The 25,273-nt window shown below is 43.8% G+C and overlaps 1 protein-coding gene across 2 annotated transcripts; it reads left to right on the top strand.

Annotated features, from left to right (window-relative positions):
- Positions 1-794: 794 nt before the first annotated feature.
- THEM4 (thioesterase superfamily member 4) lies at positions 795-24,899 on the top strand. Of its 2 annotated transcripts, none has more exons than XM_081080460.1 (6): positions 795-1,278; positions 7,086-7,272; positions 11,723-11,879; positions 12,481-12,591; positions 18,165-18,289; positions 21,579-24,170. In XM_081080460.1, exons 1-6 carry the CDS (start codon positions 1,189-1,191, stop codon positions 21,617-21,619), a joined length of 711 nt encoding a protein of 236 aa, XP_080936586.1. In that variant the 5' UTR covers positions 795-1,188; the 3' UTR covers positions 21,620-24,170. The 2 variants fall into 2 exon arrangements, with proteins under 2 accessions (XP_080936586.1, XP_080936587.1); XM_081080461.1 differs by having other exon boundaries at positions 941-1,278; positions 7,086-7,242; positions 21,579-24,899.
- The last annotated feature ends 374 nt before the right edge of the window (positions 24,900-25,273 follow it).

Below are 25,273 nucleotides of genomic sequence, written 5' to 3' on the forward strand. Positions count from 1 at the left end.
GGTCACTTTGCGGAAACGATCCATCGTGAAAAACAGAAAATAGTTTATATCTGGGGATTCGGGAACGGGAAAGCGAAAAAAAATTCCGGGTGGGAATTCCCACCTGGAAACCCTAAGTCCCACCACACGAATACAATACAGGTAAATAACCCCAACAGCACAAATAATAGTAAAATGTAGTACAATAAGTAGGAATTTACCGTTTTAGGATCTAACACCTTCATTTTTAATATAATTGATTTCGTTGTAAGTTTACGTAATTACAAGTTGAACAAAGGCAGTGTTTTAAGAACTGGCTAACCAAATGCTTGAAATTTTAACAATCTGCTCCCAGGAGCTTGTGCAAACCAGCGCCTGGGCGCACGTGCTTGGTAAGGGACACAGTACAAGGTAACTCCGGGTAACTTCTAACTTTGGGACTCCTGATGAAAGAGCAGGTCCTGGCACCGGTAAAACTCCATATATAATACATTCCTTTTAGTGCTCACAACAGACGGATGAGACACCAGGCCAGGTGCGATCGGAGAAGAGTCTGTACAAGGCGTTGACTGGTGAAGGGGGAGGGCGTCGGAATCCGGGTCTGTCTCCCGAGCCCGAAGGAGATGACCCATCCTTCAAACGTCCCCACGATTTCTAGTTCTATCTCGGTTTCTACTCGAAAAAGCCTGACTTAAGGACTTTCAGCGCTGCGGGCATCTGGAAGGGCGTGGGGGGGGGGATGGGCGCGGCAGGGGAGCATCTTCAGCGTAGAAATACCCTTTGCACCCACTGGGCTCTCTCCCGGGGACTCGCCCACGGCCGACAAGGAAGCACTTCACTCCTCCAACTCCCGCTGGGCGCTCCCGCCCGCCCCGGCGCCTTAGGGCTTCCGCGGGAGGGCCCCGTCCACGCCGAGCCCGGGGGGCGCGAGCCCGCAGGGGGCGCGCCGAGTCCCGCCCTCGCAGCGCGCAGGCGCCCGGGCCGAGGGGCCCCAAGCGGCGACCGCAGGCTGGCCGGACTCTCGCACGCCTCCTCCGGCCGGAGAGGCCGTGGGCCTGCACGCCCCGCGGGGCCCGCCACCCCTCGGGAGCTTGCGGCCTCCGACTCAAGCTCCGCCCTCCTCTCATCTAGATTAATAGGCAGGGCGGAAGGGTGGGGGAGTCGGCGGTTGCCTGGGTCTCGGCGGCGTTTCCGCGCAGCCTCGGAGCCATGCTGCGGAGCTGTGCCGCGCGCCTGCGCACGCTCGGGGCCGGGCGGGGAGGCGCGCGCCCACCGGCTGGAAACCCGGGACCCGCGCAGGTGAGTTCCGGGCGCGGGGCGGCGGGGGCGGGCGCTGGGAGCGAGACTCGTCCGGCTGCGTCCCGCCGAGGATGGTGCACGGGGCGAACTGTCGATTCGCGACCACCATCAGCCGATCTCAGAGCAAAAGCAGCTCCAGGAGGCCATCGGTGCTGAACAGGGGCACGGGATCCTCCAGTCCCGACGTGCAAACCACGAGAGATCGCGCAGGAAGGCGTGCAGGGTATTTGCTCTGCTCAGAAGGTCAAGGCGCACAGCCACTGCTGGGCTTAATGCAGCAAGGTTAAGTGAGGGGCGCGCCCATTCGGGACGCCCTCCCGCGTGGGAGCTGCGACCTCTTCTGCCTCTAATAAACTACCCTCTTTTAAAAAAAAAAGAAAGAAAGAAAGAAAGAAAGGTTAAGTTATTGAAGCAAGGTCACACAGAGGTCACGTGGTAGAGGCGGGTCGGGCGCTTGGCAGCCTGGCCCGCAGGCATTCCGTTATCCGGGACGAGACTTTTTTTATACACTTGCTCTTCCACGGGTTTAATCCTAGTTGTCTCTGCTTGTCAGGGAATCCTACCCTCTCTAAGCCAATTTCCTCACCTCCAAAAGCTGTTACGGAGATTTCAAAGAGATCCTGCAAGTCATGTGTTTAGCACAGTGCCGGCGGGTAGCAGTAAATAAAGATAGCCCCTGTGTTTTGCCTCCTTGATGTAGTCAGTTAGTATTAATCAAGCCCCAACAATATGCCAGACTGGGTCACTGATGCCATAAATTTGAGTGTGACCCTTTCTCTCAAGGAGCTCACAGTCTAATTTGAAAGAAAGGGGTGAAATTGGGAAATTAAAAAAAAAAAAATACATACTGTGTGCTATCAGGAAGTCCTAAGGGAACATAGATGAGGGAACAGCTCTGTGTAGAGCAAGAACGGAGAGCTGTTGTAGCTTTCTTTTAAAGAATAATAAAAGTGCAGATTGGTTGTGGACCCTGTATCATCTTGCACTTTGGAAAAGAAAATGTCCTGCGTTCATCTACAACAAAGGTAAACTCGTTTCCTTAATTATATGCTGGTGCCTGGTAATCTGTGTTGAGAATATTTCACAGTATTTACAGCCTTTGTAAGGCGTGCTTCTTTCTGTTCAGGAACTTTAAAGGAGACACATGTTTAAAAGTGATAACTTCACAAGCCCCACTTGAAAAATACATAACCAAAGGTCAGACAGCCTTTCCTCTGCTCAGGGCAACAAAAGGTAATGATTGTCCCACACATTTACTCCTCCTATACACAGTCTATGCTCTGAATTTACAGGTGCCTTCCTTTACGTCAAGTATCTCGTAGTTCTCACCTTCTTGAACTGAAACATTGTTTGCATTTCTCACATCATACTGTTTGTCTGGGGTCCCACACTCAACCTGCCTCACAATGATAATTCCACGCCTCCTCTCTGCCTCCTGACACACAGAAGAACACTAACAAAAACCTCCTCTTTCTTTTCCTTTTATCCACGGCAATCTTCAGAGTTACAACTCTGGAATCACCCAAGACTCTTCGACTTTCTCTTCTCCCACAATCAGTCATTCTCCACATCTCTTGGTCCCAATATCCTAAATATCTCTTAAATCGCTTTTTTTATTCCTTTCTACCTAGTTCAGCTTCTAACCATATCTCACCTGGACCTTTGCAGCAGGCTTTTAATTAGTTTCCCTGCCGTTGCTTCTCACCTTGCAATTCATCTTTTACACCAGAGGAAGGTTTCTAAAACCTAAGTTCGTGTCAATGCTTTGCTTAAGACTCCACGTAATGGGAAGAAGTATCTTCTCACTCAGGTCCCACCTTCATGATTCTTTAAAGACTTCCTTTCTTTAATTAGCTTCATCCTAAGCAATAACATCTGTGAAATCACAAGTGTGATGTGTTATTTATGTTAACACATTACTTTATGTTAACACATTAAGTTCTCTTACAATGCGTACTTCAAAATACACATATCATCCTTTTGCTGTCTAAAATCATCTTTCACGTTGCCCTTGGAAACATTGACCTAGAAGATGAAGTCTAGGCCGTTCCTTAAGGCCGGAGAGCCTCTGCGGTGTGGTGTCCCTTCTGCTTTGCCATCCCCATCTAGCTGTTGTTCTCTCTGCACCTTACATCCTAAAACTCAAATCCTAGCAGTCCCCCAACATGTCATGTGGTTGTTTCATCTTTCTATCCCTTTGTTTGGAGCAGCCCTCCCGTTCTCTGCTTAGTGAACCTTTCTATTCTTTAGAAATCACTCCTCTTTCTGACGTTGTCCCAAAAGTCACTCCTGTGTCTGTATCTACTATTGTTGTAGCATTTTTCACACTCAAGGCCGCCAGCGCTTGAAGGCAGGGCCCAAGTCTTCTCTGTCTTCCCTGTTCCTGGGCACATAGAAGAACTAAAAAAGTTTACTGCGTTTAGCTGAATCCCAGACTTTCAAAGTTAAAATCAAGTAGGAGAGCCCACAGTCAAGGAAGTTATTCTGATTCCTAACCATCTTCAATTATTTCTATTGCACGGGTCTATAAAAGGACACTGGAACTGATGGATCCTAGAGATGAGACCTATGAATGAAAAGAGCCCAAATTTACAACTCCGAAGCCTACAAATCCTCTTCTACCTCTAGCTGACATGGATTGGTCAATGCATATTAAGTTGTGACTTATCGCGTCCGTTACTTCCAGTGTTCACATACTTTCAAAGCTACACAATTGAAAGTAGATTCTAAGGAAATAATCCAAAATAGAGAAAAGGCTATATTCCTAATGTTCCAATGAACATTTTCATTTAAAGCAGCAAAAGATTGGAAACAATTTAAATGTCCAACTTAAATGGTTAAGTAAATTATAGTACCTAAGTATAAAGGACTATTTTTCTGCTGTTGAAAATGATTGCAATTAAGTACTTGAGAAAGTGAGCGCTAAATAACTTTAAGTGGTGAAGCAGAAAGAAAAATTACATTCCTTATTGAGATTACAAGCATTATAGGAAAAATTACGTTTTAAAAAACTTGGAGGAAATACATCCAAGTTTTGTTATTGGTTATATTAAGATGGAGAAATAATGAGTGGATTTTTTGTTGTTTTTCTTTTCCAAATTTTCTGAGCTGGGTTCTGAAGGGATGAGCCAATCCAAAACCATAGGTAAAAAACAAAGGTACAAGTCTTGCGCTGGGGAGTGGCATGGTCTCCACCCTGCTCTCCTTCCTCTCCCTAAATCAAGACTTCTTTTCCTTCGGCCAGGAAGTTTTTAGTTCTGTAGAGTTCTTGAGACAGGCTCCCAGAATTATTATAACATTGGGCCAGGATTGGAGCCATTCCAGGTGTCAGCAGAAGTCTCATTAGCTGGTTCTTTCATCACAATACGTTTGGTCTCCCTGTTATAGTTTTGGGGTGCAGTCCAAGTGTTATAGGTACCTTGGATCTGAATGAATTCATAAGGTTGGCTGGAAGTAGAATGCCACAGAGTTGGTAGCTTCTGTGATCTTAAATATCCTGAGGTTTCTGCAGAAGTCCAAGGAACTGGTTTTCCTTTCCGGTGCCTGTGGCATTCGCTTTGTCCTGCTTCTCCAGGGCCACTGCACCTTTCCCCTTGCTGCCTGGGCATAGTGGTGGCAGTGTTACCGGAATGCAGGCCCTTTTCGGCGTGGTGTCCAGGCGCTTGGCATCTGGAGCAAAGAATTGAACGAGACAGAGAAATACACTGGTGAAAGAGAGTTGATTAGAAGTGAAAGTATAGCCCAAAAGGATAGGAGCAGCGCCAAGCAACACCGTGGCTCAAGGAGGCGCTGACTAGCAAGGGCTTGGAGTTTTCATTTCCTTTCTTTCTAGAATGGACTATTCCTCCGTAGGTGTGGGGCCACTTGGTTGACATGAGGCTGTTACGTCATCTTTTTAGACTGTGCATGTTCCTTCCCAGAATTCAGTCTGTTATAATGATAGTAATGAATGATATGTATGATATTATAATGATGGTATAATGAGGCTAAGTGAAGTGAAGGTTATTGTAGCATTTACTGCACAGGTGTGAGTGACCGGTCTAATCCAGATAGGTATTTAGTATCCTTTAACTTCCTCATAGCGGTTGATGGTTATAGTAGATAAGGGAAAGATTTGGGCGTGAAGGAGAGCTCTTCTGGGCGGTGGCTTTGGTCGCTTTCCATAGGCCGTGTCGAATGTGCAGGAATGTTTGGAGACCCCATTCCTGTCTCTATCTGCCTGCCTTATTTCCCCCTGAGAGGCGTGATCCCCGTAAATCTCTATGGGAAGTTGAGGGACAGAAGGTCTCTTCTGTATCTGCTTCCTGCTGAACGTGGTCGTTGTCCCTACCTATTGGGGATTCACGGAACTCTCGCCCTATCTGATCTTAGATAAGAGGGCGGGGTCTCAAGATCTGCCCGGAAGACCATGTTGACCTCTTTGGTCGGGATGTACCGGAAGCTTTGCTAGGGCATCATTTGCATCCCGATGGCCCCTAGATGAGGAGAGATCGATTTGGGTTAAATAGAGTTAAAAGTGTTGGCCCAAGAAGCAGGACCCAAAGCCATCGACGCAAGGTGGCTGTGTGATAGAAATTCTGTCAGCTCCCTGGAGCCTGTGGTCTTTTCCTCTGGTTAATCCGCTCATTCGGGTGGCGGTGTTCACCCAGGGGCTGGGCCTGGAATGGCCTGGAACAGGGGCAGGGGACTTCCTATGATTCAGGCTAGGAACAATCTTCTGTTTAAGACTAAAAGGCTGATTTGAAAGATGATTAAGATCAGGAACTAGGGAGCTAAGAAACTAGGGAAAGGAGACTGAAAATTCCTATAGTGGGGGGCTCTCCCGTATCAGCAGTGCTCGGTACATCACAGAAATTGCATGAGTGGAAGCCGTGGTTGCTCTGACCAAGCTCTTGTCCCCCCAACCCAAACTCCTCTTCCTCTTTCTCTATATTCTTTCCGTAATCAGCTCTGTCACCCACTCTGTTGCACAGTGCAGAAACCTGGGATTGGCTTGTGTGTTTTTCCTCTCCCCTCACTCTCCTTATCCAAATAGTCACCAAATTCTGCTTCGTGCACTCGTAGTTTCTCCCCTGGGCCAGCCCAGCAGCCTCCAGACAGGGCCCTCCGATCCAGTCTTGGTCAGTCCCGTGGTCTCATACTGTGACCAGATCTGTTCACGTTTCTCCCTGTGTAAACCACTCAGAGCTCTGAGACCGTTCAAACCAGCCAGCTCAGTGTGAAGACTTCTTGCAGTCCGGCCCCTGCCTCCATCTCTGCTCCTTCCGTACACCGAGCTTCTTGTAGGTCTTTGTTTCATCATCTGCAAAATGGAGATCATAATTGGTGCCTGTTTCACCAATTATGAAAGGGTGGTAAGGCCCCTCAGAACTGTCTCGTGTCTCCTTGCTTTTGCACACAGTGTTTCTTTGCCTACAATACACTTTCTAGCTGCCTAATTTCTGCTTGTCTAATCAGGATTTAAGTCAGAGAATCCTTCCCTGAACCCTCAGTCTGAGCTGAATGCCTCTCCCATGCGCTCTGGCTTCCTGTGCGTCTCCCACTGGTAACACTTTTCACATGGAATAAGTCTCTATCCTTCATCTCTCTTATCTCCAGTGCTTGTTTTGAAAAACGGAATGGAGTCTGCTAATGCTGGCTCGGCCAGTCACAGAGGTTGGATCCGGTTATCCTTCAAATTTGCTCCCTCTCCGAAATGACAAGCTTCTGGGAACAGGAAAAGCTGCAATGTAGTCTTTAAAAATAGGAGAATGTGTTATGACATAGAATGCCGCTCCCGTGACTCTTCGTTTTCTTCTGTCTTTTAGAGGTGGTTTTCTTCGGAGAAGCTCGTTTCGAAGGACCGCTCGCTCCCTAACCCCAGCTGGAACAAGGAGTTAAGGCTCCTCTTTGAGCAGTTCATGAAGAAATGTGAAGATGGCTCCTGGACACATATGCCTTCCTATAACTATAAAAATACTCTAAGTACTCAAGACTTCAAAACTCTTATTCATGGTAGGAACAGCCACGCTCCCATAAAGGACATTTAAATATCAAATATAAAACAGAACAGATTGAAGCACTGGTTACCACTTGAAAAAGGAAAGAATATAGTGCAGGGGTTTCTGTAGTCTCTAGTTTGGTGGGCCAAAAATCTCAAGGAATTTTGCAGATCGTGAGAAGGCATGAAGCCTTGAGCCAAGAATGAAACTGCCTCCCTCCCACCCTGGCACCGTTAGCAGGCGTGAAGAAAGGACCCCAGAAAGCTTCCACCCCTGCACCGCCGCACCGCTGCTCTGTCTTAAGGCTGTTATCAATGATCTTGTTTTCTCCTTTATCCTGATATGTGGCTCTGTCACCCTTGAGAAGCTCAGGACGCTCAGGTCACCCCCTCATCGCCCAGACTCCTCATGCCCAAGGCAGCCCCCACCCCCCGTGCCTCCAACACACAGACATTACACTTCCTGTTCTTCTGTGTGTGTGTGTGAGAGAGAGAAAGAGAGAGAGATCTTTCTAATTAAGACTTGTTTTTTGGTTTTTTTTATTAGCAGTGTCAGGTTTTAGGAAAATGAGTGGAAAGTACCCTCCCTTATTACTAACAACTTGCATTAGTTATAATGGATGAGCCAGTATTGATACGTTATTATTAACTAACGTTTACACTTTACATTAGGGTTCACTCTTTGTGTTGTTCTTTTTATGAGTTTTCACATTAAAAACTGACAACCTGCATGTCCCCAGCTGACAGAAATCCAAGCCAAGTTCTCAGAATGCAAAACAAGACTAACAGAAGCAATAACATTCCCTGGGAGGAACAGGATTGGTAAGCAGTGGGGACCTAATAGTAAATTTACCAGCCATTATTGAAAGAACTCATTCTTAACACAAGTTTTTCTCCTTCACTAAGATGAATTTAGAAAGGAAAGAACAACATAGAATTTTTACTTTGCTCTCTGGGCCTGGCAATAGAGACAAAAATCCAAGAGAGGGGACTTTGGTAAGAACTTTTACCCTTTGACAGCTTCTGCCAGATTTCTGAGGATCCCATCTGCCAGCTTTAGAGCAGTGGAGTGTCCCAGCAGGTCCCATCTGGATTACCAGAAACTACAGGGGAGGAAAAATAATTTTCTTTCTTTCCTTCTGAGATCTTGGCTAATAAAAGATAGACTAACAAGAAAAACAGCAGAAGTTTGTTTATTAGCATGTATGCCTCATGAATACCTGGCAGGTACCTAGAGCAAAATGAGTAACTCTTCCTCTCCTGCTTTCTGCTTTCTCCAGTGTTACTGATTTCATGTTTGGTTTTATCTCCCTTTAAATGGAGATAATAATACCCACCTTTACCTACCATTTTAGAAGATGCTATAACGCCTAATTAGACGCTTAAACTTGCATTTAAAAACAAAAACTTGCAGTACCTGCCCTTATGAGACTGTAAGAAGTACACCGTTCTTTCAGATAAACTCAATAATAGTCTCCTCTCCCCCAAGGAAATTCCTTTTTTTTCAGGGAGATATTAATGGCTTTCATAAGATTCTCAAAGGAGACCATTACCTAAAAATGTTAAGAAACACTAGTTTAAAGCGTTTCACAAATGTGGGTAGCTATCGAAATAAATATATTAATTAGATAAATGAGGATAAAGAGACCAACAGAATCTGAGCATTTGGACCTGAAAGATCATTTATTCCGTGGATGGAAGGGGACCATCAGAACCACTTAAAAGGGGGTTCTTAGTCTCCATCACTACTTCCTGTTCTCCTAAGAATCATTAGCCTTCTTTCTTACACAAATATTTGTTGAGCACCTACTGTGTGGCAGACACTGGGCTAGGCCCTGGGGTATAGCAGTGAAGAAAACAAACGAGCTGCCTACCCTCATGGCACTCACGACCCAGCACTGTCCTTATTAAGCCACTGCTGCTGAAGAGAAGAGAGCCCCCTCAGTAGCTTCGGAATGGAGGAAAGGTTGGGAACCAGCACTGTCGTCTAACCTTTTCTGTCTTCTGCTTTCTGCATTAACGCTTACAGCCAGTCATCCGGACTTCACCTGAACCCCTCCATTCCTGGGGCACTTGGGGCAAAGGGGTTTTTTCCTTTGGGGGCAGCACTAATCATCAGTAATTTCTTCCTTAGACTGTATTGAGCTTCCACTTGTGACTTGCACTCATGTGTTACATTCTACCATCTAGGGACATGCAGAGTAAATATAATCCTCTTCCATGTAGAATTAGGTACATGCGTCTCACTCCTGCGCGCCTGCCAATTCTCCTCACCAGGCCAGTCTTCTCGTTTGCAGACATATCTCCCAGGGGGTAGTTCAGTCTCCTTCATGTTTCCTGGTTGCTTTTCCCAGGACTTGCTTCAGCTTCGCAGAACCCTCAATGATGCTTTCCACAACTCAGCCTGATGGTCTTTCCATGCAGAATGAGACCTTAGCACTGGGTAAGGTGCCATGTCACTCTGCTGACAGTCACTGACACCTGTGTCTTTCTTGCAAACTTTTTTCCCCATCTTCTGTAACTATGCGGCTGACTTGCTGAGCCTAACTGAAGAGTATATAATAAAACCTACGTATGTATATTCTTCATTTTGGGAGTCAGCCTGTAAAGATTTTGATTTCTGATTGGTAACATACAGTATTTATTCATTCAACAATTATCTGTTGAGTATATGTGCTTTGCCAAGCATTGAATTCCTGAAATAGGCCTGAGTTACATGGATTACTGTGACGGCTTTTTAAAAATTGGCCTCAAGTGGGCCCTCAGAGTCGCCTGACAGTCCTATTTCGTTTCTCCTTCATCCGTCCCCTCTCCTGCCCTCCTAGCTGACTACTTCCTACCTTCCTTCCCCGCAAGCCTCACTGGCAGCTGACCTTGCCTTCTGTTTCCGTAAGAGAAAAATAAGCGATCAGAAGAGAACTTCAAGCTCCCACCACCTCATTCTGGTCTGTGCCTGCTGCTCTGCCTTCTATTGCGAATGTACTGGGAGGCTCTGTGTACCCCCTTTGGCCTCTTTACGGACACGGCTTTCTGCTAGACCTTTCTCATCAGCACACAGACATACCACAACTGCATTTCTCTTCCCCGTCTCTCTTGAACTCATTCCAATGAGACACTCCCGTCACTCCATCAACTCCTGTTCTAGAACTTGGCTTCCAGGACACTGCATTCTCCTATTCACTGGTCCCTCCTTTTCAGGGTCTTTTGCTGGTTCCTCCTTATCCTCAAGCTGAGTGTTAGGGTGCCCCATGTCTCCGGCCTTAGTATCCCCTCCTCAATACTCCACTGATGATCTCATTCATTCTCATGGCTTTAGAGGCCAGCGAAAAGCTGGCAACCCCTCCCCCATGTGTTGAGTCTTTCACCACATGGTTAACCGCCTGTCTCCCCAAATCCATTCACCATTCTCAGAAGCTCCAGCCTCCACACCGTGGCTCCTCAGTTCCTTTGCTTCCCCATCACCGAAGAACGACCCTCAGTCATTCACTTTCTCAACAGCTGAGAGAGTACACACGGTGTGTGCACAGCTCTCCCACTTGTTGAGCAAACGAAGTCTTAGAGACAGGCTGCCTGGCCCCAGGATGTTCACGGCCTGAATAAAAGGCACCCGCCCCCACTTCTTCCTCACTTCTGACCACATCTCATCTCATCTTTTTCCAAGTTAGTAAATGGAAATCTGGGAGCAGTAAAAGAACCTTAGTGTTAGACGTGGCAGATCGTGAGCTGTTGGAGAAAACTAAGAGTTGGGGGAATGCAATCTTGAAATAGATATGAAAGGACAAACACGCCCCCCCTTAGAGCAGGAGCTCTGTCATTGTTTTGAAGTGACCTGCATTTTGACCCACAACCCAGTACATACAACTTGTGCACAGTTGTGTAATTGAGAAAAACATCTAAACGAATGTATTAGTACCTCTATGGGAAGCGTTCTGTTTCTTTTTGACATCTGATTATAACTCACTAATTTGATTTCGTGAACCCTAACAGTTCTAACCCTGAGTTTGGGGGCTTCGAGTCATAATCACATAGAATATTAGGCTGAACTAGACCGGTTTCTGACCCAGTATAATTGCCTTCTTAGGCTAAGCTCACGTCTTCAAGGAAAACCTTGCTCCTGTTGCATTCATTTTTTTTAAATCCCATTGAAACCCCACTTATTCCAAGAAGGGTTTCTGTGTACACCTTACAGTTTTATTCAGTATCCCCTCAGCATTTATATGCCATATTCCTGATGGCTATTCTGAGTAATTGCATGTTTCCTATGTCCCCACGTAGGCTGTCCCCACTTAGAGCAAAGATACTTTATTCTTTGGGGCCTTCCCATTTCCTTCCATTCTGTACCTGGGTGACCTTTTAATCCATCGTCCATTGACCTGGGATTCTTGCAGGGTACAGATGGTTAGCTCTGTCATGAATCTTTCTCATACCTGTTTTCATGTGTTCCTCTGGCTTATTTCCCTACAGACGGAAAGCTTGCAAATAAACAATTGTCACAAGCTCAGCTCTTCACCAGAAGCTACGAGGAAGGCTTGGGCTTTGAGTATGTGATGTTTTATAATGATGCTGAGAACAGGACAGTTTGCTTTTTCCAAGGAGGTCCTCACCTGCAAGGAGCACCTGGGTAAGAATGATAGCCTAGAAACGTGGATCTAAAAGAGTGTTCTCTTATAGTATCCCCTTGTATCCAGAAGGAAGGCATTACAGCGGTAGTGCAGATACATTTATTGACATGGGAAGATGTTTATAGTAAATTGTTAAATCACACAAGCATAGGACATAGGGCAATAGAGTATAATTTGAAAGAATATAATCGACATGTTAACAGTGGTTTGTCACTAGATGGCCTTAACAATTTTATACTTATATCTCTTTTTTCTTCTGTGTATCTGCATTTCCTAAATTTTTAAACACTGAGGTGTATAGTTTAATGAAAACATACTGTACATTTTCTAAATGGTATTTTAACTTTTTGCCTGCGTGTGATCTGATCACCATAAAGTTCTGCTTTATTTATTACAAGTGTTTCACTGTCGTGGCGTGAACAAAATAAAGTCGGGGACATAGGTATTTGAGGAGATTTGACATTTAGTACACTGAACGCGAGCTAAATGGACCTTTCATAAGCAAATGACGTGGAGATACTTGGATAATTTTTCTCTCTATTGAGAGGCTCTCTTTTCAGACCTTCTGAAACATTTCTCTTTCCCTCCTATTGTAACTAGATTCCTTCATGGAGGGGCCATTTCCACCATGATTGACGCCACGCTTGGCACATCTGCCATGATAGCTGTGGGAATTGTCATGACTGCCAACCTCAACATCACTTTTAAAAGGTAAAGCCGTGGGTATTCTCTGCTTCTTAGGGCTCACCGGCCAGGTTCCCCAGCAGCAGACCCTGACACAAAGATTTGTGTGCAAGGGATTATTGCGGAAGTGCTCCCAGAGGAAGCTGGCCAGGGCGGGGGAGGGGAGGAAGCCAGCCACGGTTGACCTCAGAGTCCTGCGGAGGGGAGCGTCAGCCTGGCCATACCAGGAACTCTGGGGTGAATCGCCCCAACCTCAGGCAAGGTTGCTGCAGACGCCACAACTCTCACACATCAGTCACGGGATACAGCATAGGAAAATACTATCCCGGGGACCATAAATTCTACCCAAACACAAAACGTGACTTTGATAACAGTTACATTGACTTTAAAGACTAATTTCAGGAAAAATTGTCATCTTTAGATGTAGTCAGCGTTTTAGATTATTTATGACTATAAAGTGTGATCCCAGAAGTGGCTTCCTTAATATGATAAACAATATATTAAAATTAAGTTTTAATATTTTTCCTTGTTTCATATTTTTAAAAATATTTCCTATGTTCAAATAAAGATGAAGAATTCGGTACAACCTCCCTTCTCAAAAAACAAAAGTTTCATTTGAAAACAAGCTCAGCAAAATATTTGGATTATCACTTCGTTCAATAAGCGTTTGTCCTGAGTACATACATGCTCCCTGCCTGTGTCCTATGCCTAGTCCTTGCCCCATTCCTCAAACCACCCACATAATTTGTTACCCACAATCAGAGAACTTACTTATCACAGTTCTCCCCTGAAGTCACGTGGGTAGAGAGACCACAGCCAGGAGTGGAAATCAAACCTTCTGACTCTGAGTCTGGGGCTCTTTACTGCAATGCACAGCTTCCCTTCTCTTCTATTAACTGACGATTAAATACCAGAATAATAATGTAGTTTAGGACTTAATATTTACCAGGCCCTATATTTTTTAATGAAGTTATTAGATTAATAATAGTAATAATAATAATAATAAATGTAATCCAATCAGTTGATGACCCACCAGTGTACTAGAGGTAACAGCTTGGGATTAAAATTTAATTGAAGGTAATTTATATGTAGTGTCAATTAATCATCAGATGCCTTAATCCACCCTCCTACTTCTAAGAAGCAAGACTCCTAATCATCTCACCTACTTTCCAGCCCCTCCCCACCCAAATATCACATTTGATTTACGTCCTTGTGCTTAGCGCATTAAGATAAACTTATTAAGATAAAAAGACAAAGCAGCTAACTATTGTGGTGGCTAGCCAGCTGAAAGGACCGATAGCTCAGCGTTTCTGTAACCCACTCATGGTGAATTGGTTGGAAGCTCTAGATTAGACTTCTTCACGCAACACGGCAGACAAGAAATTCGGAAGAACATTGCTTTCAAAACCAGCTAGATCCTGTGCCAAATTCGCAAGGAAATAAACTACTATGAGAGAGAATCAGCAAAAACTGGGAACAACAGACTTAGCCCCTCAGGGACTTAAGATAGTGTGATAATCGGAAACACAGTGTAAAAGAACTGTGTATGAAATGTTTAAAGAAATGAAAGATGAAATCACAAGAAGAGAAAGAGACTAAAAACTATTAAACAGATTTGCCACGGAACCTAAAACTTTTAGAAATGAAAATGTAATTGTTTAAAATCAAGCACAGCTCAAGTAGGTACGTTAAAGGGCTATTTAAACACAGCTGAAAGGAAACAAAAAGATAGAACTAAAGAAATTACCCTTATTCCAGCACAGAGAAAACAAGATGGAAAATATAAAGTAGAGGTTAAGCTAGAGAGGACAGATGAAAAGTTCTACTAATGTGCTCTAATCAGAGCCCTAGAAGAAGAGAGCAGAGAGAATAGAAGGGATCTAGTGTTTGAAGAGATAATGGGTGAGCATATTCCAGAACGAAAATCATGAGCCCACAGATCCAGGAAGCATAACATCTCTCAAGCACGATAAATAAAAATAAATCCGTATCTAGATATATTGTACAGAAATTAAAGGACACCGAGGGCAAAGAAATCTTAAAAGCAGCAGTCAGAGACAAAAGGGTACCCATCAAGAGCAGTCTTGTTTCTTAGAAGGAAGAGGGCACCATTACTCTGGCAGTAAGTTTCTCAATGGTGACAGAGGGAACCAGAAGGTAATACAGTTTCTTCAGAGTGCTGCAAGAAACATGCACCCTACAATCATGCTCTTCGCAAAACCAAAGTCCAAAATTTAGGGCAAAGTAAAGGCATTTTTCATTTAAACAAAAATGGAGAAAGTTTACAAACAACAGGACAATACCTAGAGAACGTCTAAGGGATGGAGCTGGGAAAGAAGGAATGTAACCCCACCAGGGAGGAGGGTGAAAGAGGGAATGTGAGCAAGTACAGCAGTAAACATATGGGTGACACAGAGTCTAAACAGAGTCGGCATACAGGTAATCACAATGTCTGAGTTCTGGGAATTGAAACAAAGGACAGCTAAAATACTGGACAAAAAAATCACATGTAGTTTGGGAGGGGACAAACAAGATTAACGTTCAAACATCTTATTTTTCAGTGGTGAGGGTAGATGAGTATCTAACTAAAAAGTAGATGATAGATGGATATATAGATGATGGAGATAGATAGATAGACAGACAGACAGATAGATAGATGAAATTCCATTTTAAAAATTCAAGAAAGAAAACAAGAGGGTCAGAAAAAGTGAGTTCAATAGAATGCCAAAATGAGATAGATATAAGTCTAAATATATCAGTAGTTACACTAAACATATAAGTGGACCAAACCATCAGTTCAAAACAAGAGATTATAAAACTGTGTTTTAAAATGTAGAAAGCTATAAACTGTTTATAAACTGTTTATAAACTGTTAAACACCTAACTGTTTTAGGTGTTTCATGGAAACATGGAAAAGTTTAAAAGGAAAGAAAAATATGCCAGGAAAAAACAAACCAGAAGAGAGCTGGGATATCAGAAAAAAATATAAAAAAATGTCTGAGGAGTAATATTAGGGAGAGAGAAGGCTACTTCATAAAAATAAAATATTTGGTTCAATAGCAGATAGTAACAATTGCAAATCAGTATGTACCTAGTAAAATGACTTCAAAGTATATACGCAAAATTAGTAGACTCATAGGGAGACATTGACTAATCCACTTTCCTAGTGGGAGATTTCAACACAGTATTCTCAGTTACAGAGCAAGGAGACAAAAAAAATTAGAAAAGAGAAAATTTAAACAAGTTCATTTATTGGACCTATAGAGGACCCTATATCCAGTACTTAGAGAAAAATACACTTCCTTCCCAAGCACACATGGGACATTGACAAAAATTGATCCTCTATTGGTCCATAAACCAAATCTCAGTAAATATGAAAGAACTGGAATCTGATAGACCAAGTTCTCTGGCCACATTAAATTAGAAGTCAAAAATAAGGGAGTTTTTAAAAAAATCTGTAGTAAATTAGTTAGGGTAACGCTAGCTACTCTTATAGCCCTGACATTTTACTTACTTAAATCAATAGCCTTTGTGTTTCTATAGAGTCTGACGTGGTTATTCTGGTCAGTGGGGAACTTAACCCGGAAACAATGCTGACACCAGGGCTCCTTCCCAAATGTGGCTTCTCTATCTTAGGACCTTGGTATTTTTCTTTATTCAGCTATTCAGGCTTCCTAGTCCTCCCCCCGCCCCCAATTTTGACACCATATGTTTCTGCAAGGTTTTCCATTTCATTTATTTTTTCAAATTGATTGCCATGAAGTGATTCATAGTATTCTCAATTTTTTTTAAATCTCAGCTAAATCTGTAGTCATGTCCTTTTGGTCTTAATAGGATGTATTTATTCTCTCTCTCTCTCTCTCTCTCTCTCTCTCTCTCTCTCTCATTTTTCTTGATCTGTTTTGCCAGAGATTATTAATCTTTTTAAAGAGCCATCACTTGGCTCTGTTAAGCCTTTTTATTGTGTAGGTGTGTTTTCTCTGTTATTTTTAAATTTTGTTTTTATCTTTATTATCTATTTTCTGCCTCTAATACAAGTGTCAGTAAGTTATCTAGCAAAACTGGATTAAGGAAAATGACCTGAAACCTGTTTTTGATGCCAACCAATCTAATTTGTGCCTACATGTTACTTAAATTTACCAAAGTATACTCTATAAACATAGTGGTTATACTGTTTTGTATTTTCGGAGATACTTTCTCTTCGCCTTTTATTAATCGAGGACTCTTTCCAATGCAAGGGATAGAATTCTTAACTCACACACTAGCTTAAGGAAGAAAGGGGATTCTATTGGCTTATGTGGATGAGAAGACAGGTGGCTGGGTTCAGGTGATTAGAGATGTCACGCTTTCCTCTGGGTCTGCTTCATCCTCAGGTATCTTTCCCAATGTGCTGCCGCAATAGCCACCAGGCAGGCTTGTATCTTGCAAGCCTGGCAGCTCCAGCAGGCAAAGAACACAGCCCCAAGGGCTCTGGTGCAAGTTCCAGGACTGACCAATTCAACCAGTCACTGTGTGGGGGGGTGAGGAGGGTCCACTGTCAACTCCAGTCAACCTACAAGGGCTAAGAATGTCTGTGTGAATGAGAGAATGAACTGAGGAGTAAGACAGATGGAAGAAGGGAGAAATGTTAGTAGAAAACAGAGATGTTGGGCAGGCAGAACACCTATGTCCCCTGGGTCTTAGTAAATCTTGAACTGGCCCAAGAAAAGAGAGCAAAGTTCGGTCGTTCTATGGAGAGTTTGGGGAAAAGCAAATGGGAGGGAAAACTCACAGTGTTGCGAGTAACTTTCTTCCCACCTGGAGTAGTCCCTTCATCCACATGGTGGCACTAGAGGAGCGCAAAACACATCTCCCTGCTGTGTTGTTTCTGCCAGCTAAAATGTCACCTTTAAAGAGAGAGCTTTTTCCTTATGGTACTCTTCACCAGGATTCCCAAAAGTGACTGTAGCCACTATGGAGTCCCATGTACTATATAAATTTAAATATAAATTAATTAGGATTAAATAATTTAAAGATTCAGTTTCTCATTCACAGGAGCCACATTTTGAATGCTCAGCCACCCGTGACTGCCATATTGCACACAGCTCAGACGTGGAATGTTTCTGTTGTCACAGAAAGTTCTATCGGGCAGCCCTGGCTAAGCACATTAAGCCGTTACCAGCAATTTGTTGTTACTACGTGTCTTTCTACTGAGAGTTACTCTAAAAGGTTTGGGTGAGAAATTTTGATTATGAGAGAAGCTGACAGGGACCATCCCACGGCCCTGTTTTCATGTCTTTAAAGGATTTCAGCCTCCGTCAGCCATTGCTCTGGGCCTTCAGATGGGACCACCTGTGCCATCACAGAGCTGGTATCCCTGGTGATCCTGAGCCTAACCCAGGAGGACAGTCGGGGACCAGGTGCCCAGGGGCCACTTGAGAGCAGCGGTGCATGGGAGGAAGGGGGCGTGAGTAGCTGCTGCTCTCAGCCCTTCGAGGAATGTTCCAAGATCCTGGGCACCAGCTGACTTGTCACTCACCCTTACCTCTCACTGGGACACGTCTCAGTGCTACATACATCCAATAAAAACTGATTTTTTTTGCCTCTTTTTTCTTCTGCAGACCTATCCCCCTGGGTTCTGCTGTTGTGATAAATAGCCACGTTGATAAAATTGAAGGAAGGAAAGTGTTTGTTTCCTGTAATGTTCAAAGCGCTGATGGGAAGACGGTACACTCAGAGGCAACAAGTAAGAAGCTGCCCCTCGCCTTTTCTGGTTTAGCTTGTTTTTTTTAGTTTTGGGAGGTTTGTTTGTTTGTTTGTTTGTTTGTTTTTCAGGGTGTTTTTTTTGTTGCTTTTGGGGTTGTTTGTTTTGCTTTGGTTTTATAAGCCACACATACCCAGAAATTCTTAATTCCCTGTCATTCAAAGAATAAGTTAAAGGTATTCCTTACACATGCTGGTAGGGAGTTATTTGCCAAAACTTATCAAAGTTACAAAGTTATGTACCCTTTCACCCATTTCCAGGACTTCGTCCCACAGGTGTGCCAACATGTGTGCAAAATTACAATGTATGAGGTTGCTCTGTGGTCCCAGTAATTGTGTTACTCGTGCAACGTAATTTGGAATAGCAAAAGATTGGCAAAATACAGATATCGATAGACAGGAGACTGCTTAAAGAGACTACAGTTCATCCATAAACTATATCATGTGTGCCATAAGAAGTCTTATGGGGAATATTGCGGTGCCATAAACAAGGACGCTTTTTATGCATGCTCTGGAACCAGCTCGTTAATACGTATTGCAAGAAAAACACAAGGTACAGGACAGTGAATACAGTACGTTATTAGTACAGAAAAAGTAGAGAGATTCTTCCCATTCTCTTCCTTTCCTTCCTTCCTGAATAATTTATTCCAAAAGCCATTAAGTAGAGTCAAGCTCAGGGGGAGGGGGAGGGGAAGGCCACAGGGAGAGGTGGCTGCAATGGCCCAGCTCCATGTGGGGGCCTGAGAGGAGAAGGGCGGGTGTCCGCTTGCTCGTGAGAGTAGCCCAGTGCGGTGTCAGGGCCCAAGGAAGGGGTCCACACGGAGAGTGGTGTGGGTGTCAGAGCCCACAGCACAAGGGTGGCATCTGTACAGGCTGGCGGTCATGAGTGGACAGGTTTCCTGCTGTCGGAGAAGGCGGCTCCAGATACGGAAAGAAGAACTGAGAATGAACCCTATGGTGTGGACTGGGATCCGAGATGCTCGACGTGTATGTTTTCCCAGCCTTTTGCTCTTGCCAATCATGTTGTAATTAGTAACTTGGTATATTGTCATTTTGCACAGATTTTGGCAAGTTACTCTTCAGTGTTTCAGGACAAAACAGTTCCTCGTACTAGGTTCACAGTTTTTCTGTAAGCTTGAAATTATTTCAAAATGAAAAGGCAGACATGGGAGGGAGGCAAAAATATCTGTACATGCGTACATGGCTGAGACTGTTTCAGAAAAGTCACACACGCAAACACGGGCTGCCCCTGGGAAGGAGACCAGGTGGGTTGGGAGGGAGGGTCCACCGTAGGCCATTTCTACGTTGTGAAAGTTGGTTGTGTGAATGGATTGACCAGAAGAGGAGCTAGGTTTTGTGGGGAGTAAAGCTTAGACAACTTAAGAAGCCAGATTTAAGGAAAAGATTGCAAACTTGGGTACAAAAGCGAGTATTGTTTTAAATGAGAAAAGCAATCACACCATATTGCCGCTGTCTTGGAAATGCAGGTCGCTTCCTTCTGAGATCTCGGTACTAGCAGTGGACTAGCCATTGTCACACAGAAGCGCTCCCTGATCACATCGCTGAGCACAGCACAGCTCCCAGCTCTCCCGGGGCCCCTGCAGCCTCACGGGAAGGGGTTGAGACTAGTGAATTTAGATACCCAGGGCTTCTTGTTTGTCTGTATTCTTTTTTATTTTAATGGGCCGCAGGTGGCACAGGTTTGGGTTCATCATAAGCCTTGATTTCCGGACACTCAGTCCTCATTGGTACATGAATGGTCATCTGTCATTGAGTCATTCACTAACATATTTATAGTTTTCATTGAATAATAAACACCCTGGAACCTACCATCAAACGAGAGCCAGAATCGTAATCATATTTTATCCCTGCCTAATTACTTTCCCCATCTCATCCTGCTGCTTTCCCTCCAGAAGTAACTCTGGTCTAGAATGTTGTGGACTTTATTCCTTTGTGCCTTGTTACTTTTGATTCTGTTGTTCTGTCAAGGCCATAGTCATAGCTAAGGAATATGTTGTTTAGTGTTTGTTTTTGAACTTCGTGGAAAAGAGACCGCGCTGCAAGTGCTTCTCTGGCACCCGGGTTTTTTGTCCCTTCGCTTCACGGGGCTGAGGTTCACCCACGGTGCTCGCTCTGGAGTTTGCTCCTTTTCCCTGCTGTATAACATTCCACTGTGTGACTGTGTCACAAGGGATTTCTCTCCTCTGACGGTTGTGGATGGAGCTGCTGTGGGCGCACTTGCTCGTGTCTCCTCGTGGGGTGTGTGGGCTTGGCATATACTTAGGATTTCTGGGTTGTAGAGTGTGAGAATGTTCCGCTTCACCAGGGAATGTCCGGTTGTTTTCTCAAGTTCTACTTAATTACATGCCCACCGGCAATATATGAGCTTCTCTAGCAATCGGTAAAGTCAGCAATTGGTAAACTCCTGGATATTTGCCAGTTAATGGTTATAAAGTGGTGTCTCAGTGTAATTTTGATTTGCATTTCCCTGATCACATATGGAGTTGAGCAGCTCTTCATATATTTATTAACCATATTTGTTTCCCATTCTGTGAAATTCCTGTTTGGTCAGCCTCTTTTTTGTGTGTGTTTTTTTCCCTTATTTTAATCTGATGTATAGTTCTTTATTATTTTATGTTAAACTCATCTTTTTATTGGATATATAAGCTGCACATATCTTCTTTTAGTGTGTACGTTGTCTTTTACTTGCTTTAGGTATCTTTCTTAACGAACAGCAGTTTTTAATATTATTGTGGTCTCATTTATTCAATTTTTTCCTTTGTGGTTAATGCTTTGTGTGTCTTGTTTAAGAAATTCATTCTTTCCCTAAGTATCAGCTGTTTGCAGGAATAATGGAGAAAAGAAGCAGGAGGAAGATCATGAATAATTTGAATCCATAGTCAGTTTAAAAACTCCATTCCAGGCTGTGGTTTATACTTCCTGTCTTACTCAGCCTTTCAGTCTCATGAAGGTACCAGATGGCTCAGTTGTAATTTTACTTCCTTTCACGTCTCTGACTATCACTAATGGAAGCAGTAATGAACCATGAAATGACCAAGTGGTGGAGAACCTGGTTACCCAGGGAAAATAATACAGTATGGAGATAGTCAAAAGTTGATTCTTAATTTGGCTGAAAAAATGAGAGCTAGACTGAGGGTGCAAATATGAGTCTAAATGCCTTTCTTTGATTATATATATTTCTACTTAGAGAAGTCCCATCACGTTGAAGTCAGTTGACTTATAATCCTCTTCTGTTTTTTTCATTTGTGTAGGCTTATTTATAAAGCTGGAGCCTGGAAAAAGTTTGACATAGAAGAGCTTCTGGTGAATTCCACACCACTCTGCGTAAGGCTCTCCTTCCTCCAGAAGAAGCCATGGTCCCCAGTCCTGCCTGCTCACCCACTGTTGAGCCACCCCATAGGGTGAAGCCTGCTATCACTGCCTTCCTGAATGGTCCCCTGAATACAACTCTGGGAGCTCTGTTTCCACCTTCTAAACTTTTCATACAGAGAAACTTCCTGTGAGTGTCAGCAATTCCTGGTGTCGCCTTAGGATAAGTGTCTGGTTTTCCTGAAATGTGATATCTGCCCCACTGCAGACTGGAGGAACAATTCATATTGAAACTTTCACTGCAAACTTGGAAATGCCAGAACACCAAGGAAGGAATAAATATGTGGGTGCATATATGTGTATGTGTGGTACGAGCGTGCATACGTGATCAATTACAAAGCTAGTTTTTTGTTGTTGTTGTTAATTATTATTAGTTTCAGGTGTATAAAACAATGTACTAGTTAGACATTTACACTCCTCACAAAGTGATAACCCCCTCCTCCTATCTACTACCCCTGTGACATCGTATACAGCTGTTACAATTCCATTGACTATTCCCTACGCTGTACTCCACATCCTGTGACTACATATATATATTTTATAGTTGACATACAGTATTACTCAGCTCCATCTTCAGGTGTACAGTGGTCAGGCACCTACACCGTCCATGAAGTGGTCTCCCTAATAAGACAGGTGTCCGTCGGATACCCTACAAAATCTTTACAACAGTATTGATTATATTCCCCAAACTGTCTTTCGTATCCCCGTGGCAATCTTGTGGTTACTGACTGTGCTTTCTAATCCCCTCACCTTCCCCCTCGTCCCCACCCCCTCCCATCTAGCAACCCTCAGTTTTATCTCTATGTCTCTGAGACTGTTTCTGATTAGTTCGTTCATTTATTCTGTTCTTTAGATTCCACATATGAGATCATATGGCATTTGTCTTTCTCTGTCTGACTTATTTCCCTTAGCATAATGGTCTCTGGGTCCATCCATATAGTTGTAAATGGTAAGATTTCATTCTTTATGGCCGAGGAATTACAAAGCTAGCTTTGGTATATCCAAATCTTTCTGACCACAGGCAGATGCACGGCCAGTTCCTGTAGAAATGGACACCTCCAGTCGGTTGTCTTGGCTTCTAGGGGTTAAACCACTGTGCCGTTTCTAACACTGGCTGTGTAGTTGTGTCTTACCAACAGCATCGTTTGTCATCACTGGAAGGAGCCTGGAGTTGTTTCCTGTGTGTCTTCAATTATTCAGGCTGCTGCAACAAAAGACCACAGACTGGGTGGCTTATAAACAACCGAGATTTTACTGCTCACGGTTCTGAAAGCCGGAAGATCCAAGATCAAGGTGCCTCTGGTGAGGGCTTGTTTCCAGGTTCGTAGCTGCACCTTCTCCCTGTGTCCTCATATGGAGGAAGGGACTGGAGAGCTCTCTGGATCTTCTTTTACAAGGGCACTAATCCCATTCATGAGGGCTCCACCCTCATTACTTAAGCACTTCCCAAAAGCCCCTCTTACTGGTAACATCACATTGAGCATTAGGGTTTCAACATCTGAGTTTTAGGGGGACACAAATATTCAGACCATAGCTTTCGAGGTGCCGTAAGAAAGCACCACACCCTGGGTGACTTCAAACAACAGAAACTCATTGTCTCAGTTCTGGAGACCAGAAGTCCAAAACCAAGGTGTCAGCAAGGCCGGGCCTCTCTCCTGGCTGCTGGTTGCCTCAGGCATTCCTTGGCTCGCAGATAGAAATGCACCTTGTTTGATTGTGCTTTGCTGTATTGCAGTTCTCAGATACCGTGTCTTTTACTAATCGAAGGTTTGTGGCAATCCTGTGTCATGCAAGTCTTAAGAGCCCACTATCTCTGTAGTTTCAGGGTCAAGTGTAATAGAATGAAGCCTGGAAAGAAAGGGTGGCTGTTGCCAGACATTCAGCTATAGAGCTGTGAGCCCTTGGGCCTGAGTCTTTCTTGGGCTTGGCCATCCCAGGGTCAGTCAGCTCTGGCAGTGGGAGTCCAGCTAATGTTTTGGCTGGAAGGATGACTTGGTAGGGTACCACAAGGTTACCCCTAAGTTCTTAGGTCAGACCATAGGAAATTGTCAATATTCTGACCAGCAATGGTAATTTCGTATCGTTCAGTCTGAACGTTCTTTTTTTTATTTTTATTAAAATGTACTGGGGTGACAGTGGTTAGTAAAATTATATAGGTTTCAGGTGTACAATTCTGTAATACATTACCTATAGTTCACAATGTGTGCTCACCACCCAGAGCCAGTTCTCCTTCCATCACCATATATTTGACCCCATTTACCCTCATCTACCATCCTCCTCCCCCTTACTCTCTGGTAACCACGAAACCATTGTCTGTGTCTATGAGTTTTTATTTGTTTCTCTGTTTGTCTTGTTCCTTTGTAGCCTGAACTTTTTTTAGAGGGAAAGAAAGGAAAGAAGAAGTCTATTGAAAGCCAAGGAGTCTATTGTCTACAAGAGATCCTATTCAATCTATTAGAAGCAGAATGTTTTTCAGAACATTAGTCTCTCAGTTCATTTTCAGTCTTGTCGAAGGTTCTGTGATGGGTTATTGTGTCCCCCCAAAAAGGTATGTTGTAGTCCTAACCCCCACTACCTAATGCGACCTTATAAGGGGTCCTTATAGATGTTATTGCGTTAGCATCAGATGATTAGGATGAACCCTACCAATATGACTACTGTCCTTATAAAAAGAGGACATTTGGACACAGAGGCAGATATGCATAGAGGGAAGAGGATGTGAAGACACACAGGAGAAGGCCCAGGGAAGACAGAAGATGGGAGTGAAACTCAGGTTCGGTGTCAGACCACCATAAGAAAGCGAGAATTGCAGTAAAGTGAGTCACATGAATTTTTTGGTTTTCAGGTGCACGTAAAAGCTATGTTTATACCGGAGCCTATTAAGCGTGCAAGAGCTTTGTGTCTAAAACAATGCACATACCTTAATTTAAAAATAGTTTCTTGCTAAAAAAAAAGCTAACCATCATCTGAACCTTCAGTGAGTCATAATCTTTTTGCTGGTGGAGGGTTTTCCCTCGATGTTGATGGCTGCTGACTGATCAGGGTGGTGGGGTGGCCGTGGCAGCTGTTAACATAAGACAACAATGAAGTTTGCTGACTGATGGCCTCCTCCTTTCACAAGCGATTTCTCTGTAGCATATGATGCTGTTTGATAGCATTGTACCCCCAGTAGAACTTCTCCCAACATTGGAGTCAATTCTCTCAAACCCTGCCTCTGCTTTATTAAGTGTGTGTAATATTCTAAATCCTTAATTGTCATTTCAACAACCTTCACGGCACCTTCATCAGGAGGAGCTTCCACCTCAAGAAGCCACTTTGCTCATCCACAAGAAGCAACTGTTCACGTGTTGTCATGAGATTGCAGGAATTCAGTCCCATCTTCAGGCTCCATTTCTAATCCTGGTTCTCTTGCTGTTTGTGGACACGAGGCAGGTTAAATGACGTGAAGCCAAAGCACTGCTGGCTTAGTTGCACCGAATGTTTAGACAGTGAAGGAATTTTAAAGAAAGAATTTTCAACATTTGGTTTATCCAAACAGGTCTGCAACAGTGCTAAAGCACACCTGACCTTCCTTCAA

This window comes from Rhinolophus hipposideros, assembly GCF_964194185.1.
Source record: "Rhinolophus hipposideros genome assembly, chromosome: 19".
Taxonomy (NCBI): Eukaryota; Metazoa; Chordata; class Mammalia; order Chiroptera; family Rhinolophidae; genus Rhinolophus; species Rhinolophus hipposideros.